This window comes from Acomys russatus, chromosome 30, assembly GCF_903995435.1.
Source record: "Acomys russatus chromosome 30, mAcoRus1.1, whole genome shotgun sequence".
NCBI lineage: Eukaryota > Metazoa > Chordata > Mammalia > Rodentia > Muridae > Acomys > Acomys russatus.
The window spans coordinates 19,109,403-19,123,440 of NC_067166.1; the positions used below are offsets into that span (position 1 = coordinate 19,109,403).

Here is a 14,038-nt window from a genome sequence, read left to right on the forward strand (position 1 = left end):
CCCCTAGCTAGAATGTGCAACAAAAGGAAACTGATGATAAGATCATTTATATTTCAACATTAACAATGTTTTCCTGTGCTGGCGCGGCCACCATTGGAAAGCAGCAGGCATGGCCCCTGCACTACTTCATGGCCATGGGCCTCTCCACGAAGGCCACAGGTTAAGAAAGAGTGGCAGCAAGCCAAGGCCCAGCCTGCACCTCACCAAGCACACCAAGTTCGTGTGGGACTTGATCCGGAAGGCGTACAGTTTCATGCCCTGTGAGCACTGCACCATGGAGCTGCTGATCAAAGTGCCCAGGGAGACAAGCATGCTCACATTCATCAAGAAGAGTGTGGGCACACACATCCATGCCAAGATGAAGTGTCAGGAGCTAAGCAATGTGCTATGGGCCATGAGGAAGGCCACAGCTAAAAAGGACTGATTCCCTCACTCTGGCCCCCCAATAAACATTTACGCTACAAAAACACTCAATGATTTCCTATGTACCTGATAATTAGATTTGTCTGATGATTGGATTTAGAAGGAAATTAAGGTGCTATTCCACACAAGAAGCACAATATGCAAAGAAACCACGTGAAAATGCTTCTTACAATGAAAACGTTTAGTATTCAACTTTCTATCAGGATGATTTGTGTAGAAAAAAAATGTGTGAACTATAATAAGGCTTTTATAACCACCTCCACCACCATGATCCCCCCAAAAAAACCCTGCCACCTTGAATAGAGTGAGGAGAATTGGCAAGCTGAGTGCTCTGAAATAGGGTGGCTATGGGATTCCTTGTGCGTTAATGTGGAGTAGAATAATAACAATGTATTGAATAATAATAATAATAACAATAATAATAATGATAATGATATAATAATTGCCACAGTGAGAGCCCCTACCACTGGCATACCTGCCTTTAATCTTGGTATCGGCTCAATGCAACCAACTCCTAGGCTTTCAGGACCATCCAAACATTTGTACCCTGACAAACACCACCAGCACCTCATCTCCAAATGCTAGCGGTACTGTCCATTTTTTGTGCCAACAAACACACCTTCATGCTTTGGAAGCATTCCCTTGAGGATCCACCAGCCCAGCCCAGAGGAGGAGTTATACAAGCTTGAGTGAGCAGAGTAGCAGCCAACGGTTGGATGAGGAAGGAAACCATGAGCAAAGCTAACTTTGGAAGGAGGAAAACAGGTGTGCTGGGACCTGGCCCAGGGCTAGCAAATGGCATCAAGTAAATACTAGCTGAATAAGAAGCAAACAAAACAGTGCACTGTGCATGGGCCCAGGAGTGGCGCTGTATCCCACAAACCCAGATTCTGCCTCTACACCCCTTAATTCCTTCTATGCTTTACTGCGCACGACAATGGACTGGTTATCAGGTCCTGCATTTCCTGGGTTCCTTACATGGGGCAGAAGCATGCTTACCTTCTTCGGTTTCTGCAGCTCCTGAAGGCATGGTTGCTCTCTCCTCTGTCTTGGCTTCTTGCTCAAGAGCCTACAAGATAAAGGCAGGGAAATCACTGAAAACCATTTTGGGATCCAGATATGCATTAGAGGTTTAAAAAAAAAAGTCAACATCACAGATCTCTGAGCTGGGATAGCTGGCAAGGAAAGGGTTGGGGGTAAACCCTGAGAGAGGAATTCATAGCCGGTGTCCCAGGCTGACAAAAGAAGTCAGGTGAAACCCAAGGGCAGGGCAAAAAGCCTGCCATAAATCATCATTTTTTTTTCCTGCAGTTCATAATAACAAGTTTCTCAGAAGTGCATGAACCAACCCAGACAGGATCTTGAGACAGAAAAGGGAGGACTGAGTGGACTGAGTGTGTGTGCACACCTGCCCTACTGGAGAGTCCTGCATCCGCATCACACACAGGTGACGTGAAAGGACAAGCTAAGGTGGTAGGACCACAGCCAGGGCGTATCCAGAGGGACCACAGGTCAAAGAAGTATACAGGCTGCCAAGGCTGTCCCTAGCTGGATCCAAGTCACAGAGCCATCTCAAGGCTACGGCAAAAAGCTAGCCTCTTGTGACCAGGGTAGGTTCCTCTTAAGATTCCCTTGGCCCATGAAAACACAACAAATCAGAATTATACGTTAATGTGCCGAACAGTTAAGCAGCCAAAAGAATGGTATCAGTATAGGTTCTGCAACAAACCTCCAGCCGCCTTGGGTGGAAAAATCACACGATTACCATAGTGGCTGAGTCCTGCCACACACACACACTCTTAGGCTGGTAAATGGAATGCCTCATTTACTGACTATCTCAGAACATCCTAAGGCCAGAATATATACCCAACATACAAAACTTCAAAAGGACAGCAGGCACTCAGGGCCTAGGCATTCAGCATGGGCCACAGTGGTCAATGTTCCATGTAAGAAGTGCTGTTCTCTCTCCTGGGCCCTATGAGATTAGGAAAGGACTAGACCAAGTCTACAGCAGATGCTACTGAGAAAGGAGGACCTAGTTTGGTTTTTTTTTATTATCAACTTGATACAGCCTAGAGTCACGTGGAAAGAGGACATCTTAGTTGAAGAGTTGTCTTGATCAGATAGGCCTATGGCCTTGTCTGCAAGAGACTCTTGATTGATGATGGATGTGGGAGGTCTAAGCCCACCATAGGCAGCACCATCCCCAGGCAGATAGGAAGCTAGCTGAATGAGGGTAGGTGACTCATCAGTTAAGAGGAATTGTTGCTCTTCCAGAGGACCTGGGCTCAGTTCTCAGCACCTTCATTGCAGCTTACAACCATCCATAACTCCAGTTCCAAGGGCTCTTGATGACATTCTCTGACCCCTGCTGGTATCAGGCATGCATATAACACACACACACACACACACACACACACACACACACACACACACACACACACACGCACGCACGCACGCACGCACACGCACGCGCGCAGTCAAAACATTCACACACATAAAACAAAACAAATAATCTTTAAAATCCTATTATTCTTAAGGAAGATAGAACGTGGAACATGAGCCAGTCAGCAGCATTCCTCCATGGCTCCTGCCTCTAGGCTTCTGCCTTAAGTTCTTGTCCTGATGTCCCCTAATGAGAGACTGTGACACAGAAGTGTTACCCAAATAGACCTTTTCCTTCCCAAGATGATGTTGGTCATGGTATTTGTCACAGCGTCAGAAAGAAAACTGGGGCAGGGTGGCACCTAGCATGAGGAATGGAGCTAGACCAGGGATCATCATACGAGTTCAAGACCTGAGATAACCATCTACCATATGTTGTTCCTGGGACAGCCTTGACCTTGAACCCCTGTCTTTCATTGGAGGGAGTTGCCAAGCCTATACTGCATCAGACAACACTAGTTTCTGATTACAAAACTAAACAACGTGATGCACAACACTTACCTTTTTTTCCCCCTTATAAATGAGAGGTGTAAAAACAATTTTTATTTCCATGAATATTTTGGAATACAAGTTTTAAAGCTTAAAGTTCCTAATTGAGTTATTCATTATCCACTTCGTTCTAGAACCAAACTTACCAGCACACTGATGAATTCAAGGAGGCTTTGTGAAGGAAAATACTTTTAAAAAATTAAAAAGGTACAGGCAGGTCAGGCTGTATATGTGAAAGGCTCCAAGTTCAATCCCCAACACACGCAACAAATTAAACAAACAAAAATATATAATGTTTAGGTTTATATATACATATATGTAGAGAAAGACCTTTTAAAATTCTTCATTAAATTTTGCTTGTTTGCTTTGTGTATATGTGTGTGCTGGTGTGTATGTGTGGAGCAGAAAACAACTTGCAGGAGTTGATTTCTCTCTTTCCACTGTGCATGCCCCTGGGGATGGAACTCAGGTCGTCAGCCTTGTCAGGAAGTGCGATCACCTACGAGCCACTTTGACAGGCAGAATCTCTTCACATTTGCCACTACAGTTTGGATATTTAGTAACAATTTGACTTCTAATATTGTAGTGATTTGAATGAGAATGGCCCCCATTGGTTGATATGGTTGAATTCTTGGTCCCTAGTGGTGAAACTGTTTTGTTGCAGTGTCACCCCCAGTGACATATCTTCAAAAGCCTATGCCAGGCCCAGTGTCTTTGTCTCCGTCTTTTATATCTGGGTCTCTCTCTCTCTCTCTCTCTCTCTCTCTCTCTCTCTCTCTCTCTCTCTCTCTCTCTCTCTCTCTCTCCCTCTCTCTCTCTCTCTCTCTCCTTCTTTCTCTTGTGCCTCTGTCTTTGTCTCTCTGTAACTCTCTGTGGCTCTCTGTCTCTCCCTGCGCCTCTGACTCTCCCTGTGTCTCTGTCTCTCCCTGCATCTCTGTCTCTCTGCCTTATGCTTACGGATCAGATGTAAGCTGTTAACTACTGTTCCAGAGCCATGCTCCCCGCCAAGGTGGTCACAGACTCACCCTCTGAAACTGCAATCAAGGCCCAATGAAATGCTCTCTTTAGGATTTACCATCTCTTCACAACAATACAGCAGTAACTAAGACAAGCATTTATTACAAATTGTTACAGCATTAACATTGTCAACTCTTTGACAGAGAGAAAACACCAAACATTAACAGCTCTGAGCAAGTGTGGCTTCTGAAGGTGACGAGAGACAAGCTCGGGATTGGACAGGGTTTTATGACTAACTTCTAGAGGGCTGTAGGTAAATGAGACATGCCCAGACCACCTAGAATGAACATGTGTCCTTGCCAAGGACAGCGTATGCCTGTGTGTCCATGTGCACAGGGCAGCCGCTCAGACCATGGTCATACAAAAACAGATTTCAGTACATATCAGATTCAATGAAGCTTGAATTCTTTTTCTTTTCCCTCCCTCTTTCCTCTCTTTCCTTCTTGTGTTTTGAAACAAGATCTCAGTATGTAGCCCCTGCTGGGCTAAAACATGTAATCTTCCTGTCTTAGGCCTTAGCCGACTGGAATTACAGAATTAAATGTCACCCCTCCTGGGGGCTGGAGAGCTGGCTCAGCAGTTATGAGCACTGACCGCTCTCCCAAAGGACCCCGGTTCAATTCCCAGCACCCATGTAGCAACTCATAAGTGTCTGTAACTCCAAGATCTAACATCCTTACACAGATATACATTCAGGCAAAACACCAATGCACATAAAATAAAAATAAACAATTTATTTAAAAAAACAAATGTCACCCCTCCTGGTTTAGCATGAATACACTGTATGCATAATCCATATGGAATCACGTTAATATTTATTACCCACAGTTGTCTTAGTATAGATACCCAAATTAAGAATTTCATCTTGGAGCTAGAGATATAACTCAGTAGTTAAGATCACTTGCTGCTACTGCAGATGACTAGTGTTCAGTTCCCAGCAACCCCTTTGGCAATCTCACAACCACCCTTAAGTCTACTTCCAGGGAACCCTACATCCTTTTCTGTTTCCATGGGCACCAGGCACACATATGATACATATACATACACACAAGCAAAAATGCATACGCAGAAAGTAGAAATAAATACATGATTTCTTTAAAAAAAATGTTTTGCCTCTGGCTTATGCTTACAATAACATGTGAGCATGTGCGATCCAGCATGACCAATTTCTAACTCAAGAACATAGGGAATCATTTGTCATGCCAGTTGGAGTAAATGACTTTGGGTGTCAGAAGAAACGCCGACCTTCTCCGCACCTTCCCACCCTCTTTGTTTACCACCCAGTCCTATCCCTTGAGGCAGGAAGGATAAAGGAAAACAAAGACATTTGGACCAAAAGGGTCATTTCATTGCATTTAATTATGCTTGTCTGTTTATTAAGACACAGGATAATCTCAAGTTCATGGCAATCCTCCTGCCCTTGCTTCCCAGGAAATAACATTACAGGATGAGCCACCACACCTAGCTCTTAACTGGCTCTTTTCTTTTTTTCCGTGCAATGAAAACTTCAGAAACTTGTCACTCATCTCGCTCTCCATCATGACTGTAGAGCCCCCTAGTAGAAACAGCTGTGGCATCTCGTTTTATTCACCCAATACCTTTCCCAAAGCCAGCATCTCAGATGTGTGCAGTTGAAAGACTCTATGATGGTGCGGATGCCCGGTGTGTTTGCTGCACACAGAACTTGTCCTATTCCTTCTAGTTTAGGTACCACGCACCACACTGTTCTCTGAACAGCTCTCTCAGGGCCATGTGTGTTGCTAGGCTCTACCCCTGAGGTTCCTGGGGACAGCCTCCTCTTGAGAGTATGTGCCCAGCATCTGCCTGGTGGGGGACTCATCACCATATGGCACTTCTGTGAGAAGCTACACGAATGGCTAGAGGCTTTAGTATCATTAAACAACAAATGAAATGAAACTAAAATGGAAGCTAAGCCCTCACTCGTATATAATAATAGAATTTTTTAAATCAGAAAATTACACACAAATTTCCTAAAACTCAATGGGAGTCAGATCAGACTCTGAAGAATATATTTCCTTTTAATTACTTAAGTAAAATTCTATATGGGATATGCTGATAATATTTACTTGAAACATGTTTTCAACTGTATTTGTAGTTAATTATATAACATAAACATAGAAGCCAAAAAGCTATAATAGACTGTAGTCTCTGTTTCTCTGAGTTGATGTTTTAATCTCTTTGAAAACCTGTACAGCTGAGGAAAACTGTGTCTTACTAACAGATGTGCTTGACACGCAGGACCACAGAGTCTAAATAGTAAATTCAAGGGCCGCTGAGCTCTGTGCACTAGACTGAACCAGGTTCTAATCAACACAAGTTTCCTTCTAGCTATGGCAGGAAGGGTAAATCTCTTTATAAAAGAACTGTGTTCTCACCTGTCCTGTTCATATACAAACAGGACAGAGTTTTAAGTCACACCATAAGAAAGCCCAGCAGCTGATGCTATCAACTGCTGTAGGTAAGAATTAGAACACCGTCAATAAGTACAAAGATGTAAAGGTTGTAAGTTCAAGGCTAGCCTGGGCTGCATAGCAAGACCTTGTCTCAGAAAACAAAACCAACAACAAAAGAAATGCAGGAGAAACGAAAATCTATGGACTACTGGTTCAGTGATGCCTAAATCTATGTTGGTCTTCACTCCACTGATCCAAACCCGGGCTCTAACTCCACATCCTCAAGTTTTCATTAGGAAAAAATAAAAATAAAGGTGTTAGCTACCTAGCTCCGCTCCAATACAATAAACAGATTCCACAGTTACTAAAGGAACATGCACCACTGAGTGCTGGGATGAGGATACAAACCTTGACAAGAAGGGCCCTGTCCCAAAAATATTTCCGGAAGAGTTTGATATCTGCCTCCAACAAGTGCTCAGATGTATGGTTGACGGTCAGAGTCAACGTTTCTGACGAATGAACGAACTGCAGAGAGGCATCCTCGTTGAGATGCAGTCGGGAGCAGCCTGGGGACCGCCTTTCCTGAAAACTGAAACATAACAAGTCAAAATCCACACAGCCTCGCAGATCCCATCCCCCATCCTGCCCTGATATTACAAATCCAAATGGAAAATGACCCTTAAAAGTCACTTACACATTCAATTACACAAGCTCCTGTAAACAGATCTGGGCCAAGCCGTCTTTCTTTTTCCACAAAAAGACACTTTGTTGTCTTTTTAAAGACTACATGTTTTAAAGGTTCCTATAAACAATGAAACAGTCCTGATTTTTAAGCATAGAACTTTACCTCACTATTTCACTCTCCTTTTAATCAGAAAAGATGCCTCTCCCTTTAACAGAGCTCCCAGAGAACAAATTAGCTGGCAGCCAACAGTTTGTTCGGTGATTATAATGAAAAACAGACTGACTCCCCAGGGAGTGTGGTGAGGTTTGGATGTGACAAACAACTGATATATGCCTAACACACTGGTACCACTGTGCTAAACCATTTCCTCATGCAAATTAGAACATGCATAAATTTGATTAGGTCATAGCCTTGAAAACATTCATTAACAGTGAAACAACATACCCAAACTAAATTCTTGTATACAAGCTTATTTTCTTGTCTGTCTGGGCTGGCTAAGAACAACTATGTTAGCTACACAGGTTATTGGTGGCTGAAGTTACAGCAGTAAGTATATATAGCTTATGAGTGTATATGGAGTATACTTACAGCTTATAACAGAAAAGATGCCTCAGGTGAAAAATATTCCTGTTCATCATGTGGTCACATCCCAGCCAACTGTCCCCAGATCCTCACTTCACAGAGCCAGCTCTGCCCCTTCCTCTGGCATGACCTCATTATGCTAATGAGTTGTTTGCTTACAGAAATATATTAAAGAGCCTATAACTTATGATGGCTGATGTCTAATTTGTCATTTTTGCAATGCTGTAAACGACAGAAGAATCCTTAGAAATGTGACTTTCCGGGTTGGAGTTTTGATTTTGCCCACACTGGAGGGATACACACATGGTAATGTTACTCTCTGCAGCTGCTGGGCAGTGGCAAGAACCATCATCCTGTACTCAGGCACACGGCCATGAGGCTAAAAATCTGACATCCCATGGTGGACCGCATTGCCCAGAGCTGTAGAGGAGGCTAGGTATCATACATGTATTGGCAACTTGGGATGCTTTCAACCTAAAATAGGTTCACAGAGCATACCTCCATTTAAAACTGAGGAGCCTCCGAGCTGACTTTTATCTCCACCACATGGAGTGACAAAAAGAGTCCTCTAAAGGGCAGTTGAACTCAAACACAAAGTCTTTACATTAATTCCAGAATCCTCTAGCAAACATTTCCTCATGCCAACAAGCCACTGAAGTGAATGGGCCAGGAGCCTAGGCAGTAGTATAGCTCTTGTTAATTTAGAACATGGACATGGTAGAGGATGTTTTTGTGACTCTGTATTCAAATGCAGCTTCTGTACCCAGAGATCTGGTGATAGTCCAGATGTTGGCATTGTTGTTCTTATCCCCTGACTCAATATTCTGTAAACATTGCTCTCTATCACCTACTGATTGGTCAAATAAAGAGCTAAACAGCCAATAGTTGAGCAGGAGAGGATAGGGCGGAACTTCTGAGCCCAGTGAAGGGGTCCCAGGTGGGAACTGGAGAGAGGAGTCGCCATGAGGACACAGATGGAGAAAGTACAGCCAGGGCAAGACTAAGGTGGCAGGTAATGGGTCACGTGGCTGGGAAGTAGGCCAGGTCACTATTGGCAAGTTAGAATAGCTGAGTATCTGCCCAGCTACGGTGCATGAAGCTGCATAATAAATATAATATGTCTCCATGTCATTATCCAGAGCAAGAGTGGGCATAGAAAAACTTCTCATTTACACAGACACTCCATCATATGAGCCTATGATTCTATAACCATATGACCACATATGGGTCTACTTTTAATTACATATATGAATGGGTCTATCAAACATGTAAACTTTTAAAATATACAGTATCTTCTGGGGTTGGAAACAGGAAGTAGTCCACCTCCAGGGAGGAGCACTGCACCAGACGCCATAACTCATTCCAAGGTCACGTTCTTGCCTCTTCCTTTTTTAGCCAAGAAAATGGGGTCGTATTCATAACCAAAGGAAAGGACAATTCCCCCTGGAGAGGCCTGTCCCTTGCTTAATGACTATTTAATCAAATAAGGCAAGGGAGGAGAAAGGGAAAGTTCTGGCTTCTGCCTAATGGCCACTAAAGGCATCAAATTACTATTAATTAATTGCATCAAATTAATTACATTGAGTTATATGAGCCAAACAAGAAAAACCATCCCACTAAGCCACACCATGTAATAATACTCTAACAACATTTAAAGTTCATGTTGCAATTTCCAGTGTACTATCCTATTTATAATTTGTATTTTTATCATGGTATACCAAGGCAATCACTATACATGACTCCTTGTTTCATAATTTAGGGTAACAATCCATCTGAGCCGACGGAGCTCACAACCCACTGGTCAGTCACGGGGAGTGATGAGAACATCACCACTCAGACAACTTAGTTAATACATAATCTCCTTTCCATGAGTTGACTAGATCCTAGTGACTGCCCCCATAGGGTCTGCCTAGTATTCTTACAATGAAAACTATGACCTTGACACTGAACTAGAAATAGCTCAGTAAGTAAAGCAGAAACAGTCCCATTTCTCAAATGATTTAAAAGACAGCCAAGTGGCCATATGTCTGTGTAATTACAAACTGTGATTATTACTAAAATTAATCATAATCATAAAGGAATCTAACTCAGAAGCCTTGGTTGAGGAAATAATGTCGAAGCTAAGACCTGAACAACAGTATAGACCACTGTTTGGCTGACAGTTTGTTTCCTTATCTCCTGTCTCTCCCTCACAAAATGTTCCCTACAAAGATATCTGCACACTACACACTAGCTACATGCAAACATATGTACTGTACACAAGAAAACTACCTGAAAAAAAAAAAAAAAAAGCCAACATTGGCAGATGGCTCAGTCATTTCCCTTTTCCCATAATGCTTGCTGGGTTTTAGACAGGCATGGATTAAGAGAGACACTGTCAAGCACTTGAACTCACGTTGGGATGTCTCCCACCAATGTGGAGTATCCACTGTGCAAAGCTAAGTCTGATGGTGTGGTGCCTTCTTCGTTGGGCAGCTCCAAGGCCTTGACTCCTCCAGGGAGACACAAGAGGAAATGGAACAGCTTAGGCAGGCCCCATCTCACAGCCAGGTGCAGGAGGGACTCTCTGCGTAGAGTTACTGAAGAAAAGGAGAAAACATGATGTTAGTTTCCTCCAGTTATGAAGTTTGTTTTATACGTTTTACTAAAGAGATGACGTATCAGGTGTAATAGACGCATCAGAGCTGGAAATACATCTTGACCTCGCACTCTATGAATGGGATTGCTGGAGGTCATGGAAGCAGAGGTTATTGGAACTAGGCTACTCATAGCTGGTATATGCTCTTTTCATCCAGTATGCTACGCCTTGCTGCCATGTGTCACTAAAGATGCAGGATACAGGTTCCCAGGAAAGGCCATCCTTTGGAAATACACTCTCATCAACTTCCATGGTACCCAGGAAGCAGATCCTGCACCCAGGCAGAGCAGGCTATCCAGTCCAAGAGCATAGAGAAGCCTCTGTTTTTTACCATCTGTCCAAGGAGCCACTCTTCCCTCATGAGAGGCTGTCACAGAAAGCAGTTTCCTAAATCCAGAGCACTGTGGCCACAGTCTGTCCCCAGCATCATTATGATGCTATTGCCCAGCCATTAAATCCCTGGGTACATCACAGTGCCAAAGGCACCCTGGTGCTCAGCTGCAGTGAGGCCTGGGCCTTTGCAGATGCCCATCCTTGGCATCTCTGTGCTGTTTACCACTGGCTGTTATGATCATTTCCAGACTCCACCGTACAGGCTGACAGGCCCTTGAAGATTTCCCTTCTTAACAGTAGCTGGGAATGCAAAAAGCCTTTAAGCACTTGCCAAGTTTAAAAGTGACTAGTTATTAAAGACCTCAATTTTGTATGTTTATTTACTTCATATGTAATTTGTAGAGTGCTTGTGCATGTGCCTCCCAACTTTAATAATACTTAAGATATAGGTGGTTCATGACAGACACTGTATTGTATATATGTAAACTATAAAAAAACATTTTCTTATACTAAAAAAGCTACACCCAAGCTGGCTGTGGTGGCGCATGCCTGGAATCCCAGTACTCAGCACCGTGAGGCTGGAAGATCACTTGAGCACAGGGCTTTGAGACTAACCTGGGCAACACAGCAAGATGCAGACTGCAGACTATATACATACATACATACATACATACATACATGCCAAGCTCATGAAATCAATTTGCATGGTCACACTTTAAAGACACCTTGTTCTAACAGCCTCTGCATAAAAAGCTGGTCACTACAGATGTATTGTGATAAGCAACAGACAGTGGGGGTCTGGTAAGTAAGATACCAACTGTACTCATAACCCAAGAGAGCTAGAGCTAGACAGTGAAATGGAGGGCCCAGCAGGGTCGGAACCTTTTATTCCGTCCTGTGGGGTCCCTTGAGCGTCACAGTGCCTGGCATACTGGCTGAGCATTTACAGATGAGATGAAATTACTGGCAGATCCCTGTGGAAGTTGGCTTTTTGTCCTTGATTGTGCTGCCCTACGGAAAACCCTTCTCCTTCAGTTCTGCCTCGCGTAGCTCCTAAATGAGATCGCACAACACACACTGTGTCCTCCCAGTTGGTACTCCCACATACAACCAAGACATTAAGGACAAAAATGCCAGCTTCCCACACAGCTCACTGTCCACAAAACCATGGTCTGATTGTTCCATTGTCTTCATTACCATAACGAGGCTCTTGCCCAGGCAAACCAGTGACTGTTTACTACAGGAATGTCCCACAAGACTCATCAACCCTTCAGCAGAAACCACCAACGGACAGTACATAGAAGCCCTAAATCCAATTTTAAACTATTATGATGCTTGCTAACTCCTAAGGAGCCCCTCCCCCAATCCTGCCATTCCTGTCACCATTACTGACCCTACTCCCACAATGAATACTCTTTTATTATGCCAAGCTTCCATTTCTCAGTGAATTTCTGTCTTGCACCCCCAGCCCCTGAAGCCACTAAGGGTTTGTAGCAATGTCACCAGTCTTACTATGACAGTGATAAACACAGCTTTGTCTTATCAGTGTTAAAATTATTTGTGGAGCGGGGCAGTGGTGGCACACAGCTTTAATCCCAGCACTTGGGAGGCAGAGGCAGGCAGATCGCTGTGAGTTCGAGGCCAGCCTGGTCTACAGAGCAAGTCCAGGATACTCAAGGCTACACAGAGAAACCTATCTCAAAACCAAAATAATAATAATAACAACAACAACAACTTGTGGAGGGAGCATTGAACAAACTCTAACACACGAGACAAAATATCCCACTGTGCATGAATATGAAATAAAACCTCTCACCTGACATTTTCACAGGTCTATCCTGCTCCCCCTCATCCACATCAGTTACTTCTGGCCTGGACATTTCAGTAAAGTACTAGCACATTCCCTGCACAGTTGCTCCATCATTGGTCCTGTGACACAGCACATATGCATTCCACAGTGAAATAATGGCCCAAGTCCCAGAACATCTAAAAACAAACCTGCAACCTGGCTGTACACAGTTACCAAACATTTATTTAATATGCCTCCTCTCATCTTTACAAAAATCACAGGACGTGTTGTGTTGCCTTTTCCACTACAGGTGCTGGAAACTCAGCCTAGTGCCTCATGGGCACTAGGCATGAAAAGATTGACCATTGCTTTTACCCTTCTAGTTATGTCTGTTATACTTTTTTTTTTATTAATTTTTATTAATTAAACCTTTTTTTTAATTAATTTATTCTTGTTACATCTCAATGTTTATCCCATCCCTTGTATCCTCCCATTCCTCCCCCCCCCCCCATTTTCCCATTATTCCCCTCCCCTATGACTGTTCCTGAGGGGGATTACCTCCCCCTGTATATTCTCATAGGGTATCAAGTCTCTTCTCGGTAACCTGCTGTCCTTCCTCTGAGTGCCACCAGGTCTCCTCCTCCAGGGGACATGGTCAAATGTGAGGCACCAGAGTACGTGAGAAAGTCATATCACACTCTCCACTCAACTGTGGAGAATATTCTGACCATTGGCTAGATCTGGGAAGGGGTTTAAAGTTTACCTCCTGTATTGTCCTTGGCTGGTGCCTTAGTTTGAGCGGGACCCCTGGGCCCAAATCTGCCTATCATATTGTTCTACTTGTAGATTTCTAGGACCCTCTGTATCCTTTTATTTTGCTATTCTCCCATGCGTCTCTCATTTAAAGTCCCAATAGGATGCCCTCCCCCTCCCTCTGTCCCAGTTTCCTGGTAAGTGAAGGCTTTCGTGGGACATGTCCCTTGGGCTAGTATGCAGATAGAAGTGAGTATATACCATTTGAGTCTTTCTGCTTCTGGGTTAACTCACTCATTATGATCATTTCTAGCTCAATCCATTTATCCACAAATTTCGGGAATTCCTTGTTTTTAATAGCTGAGTAGTATTCCATAGTGTATATGTACCACAGTTTCTTTATCCACTCTTCTACTGAGGGACACTTAGGCTGTTTCCATGTTCTGGCTATTATGAATAAGGCTGCTATG

General features: G+C 43.5%; 1 protein-coding gene across 1 annotated transcript in view; it reads right to left on the reverse strand.

Annotated features, from left to right (window-relative positions):
* LOC127212233 (rho guanine nucleotide exchange factor 28-like) overlaps nt 1-14,038 on the reverse strand; it is a 102,671-nt gene that overhangs the window by 17,525 nt on the left and 71,108 nt on the right. Inside the window, exons 4-6 of the mRNA XM_051172277.1 lie at nt 10,451-10,634; nt 7,197-7,377; nt 1,423-1,492 (exon numbers count right to left, since the gene is read on the reverse strand). Coding sequence (XP_051028234.1) covers nt 1,423-1,492; nt 7,197-7,377; nt 10,451-10,634 — 435 coding nt within the window. The remainder of the gene's footprint in view (nt 1-1,422; nt 1,493-7,196; nt 7,378-10,450; nt 10,635-14,038) is intronic.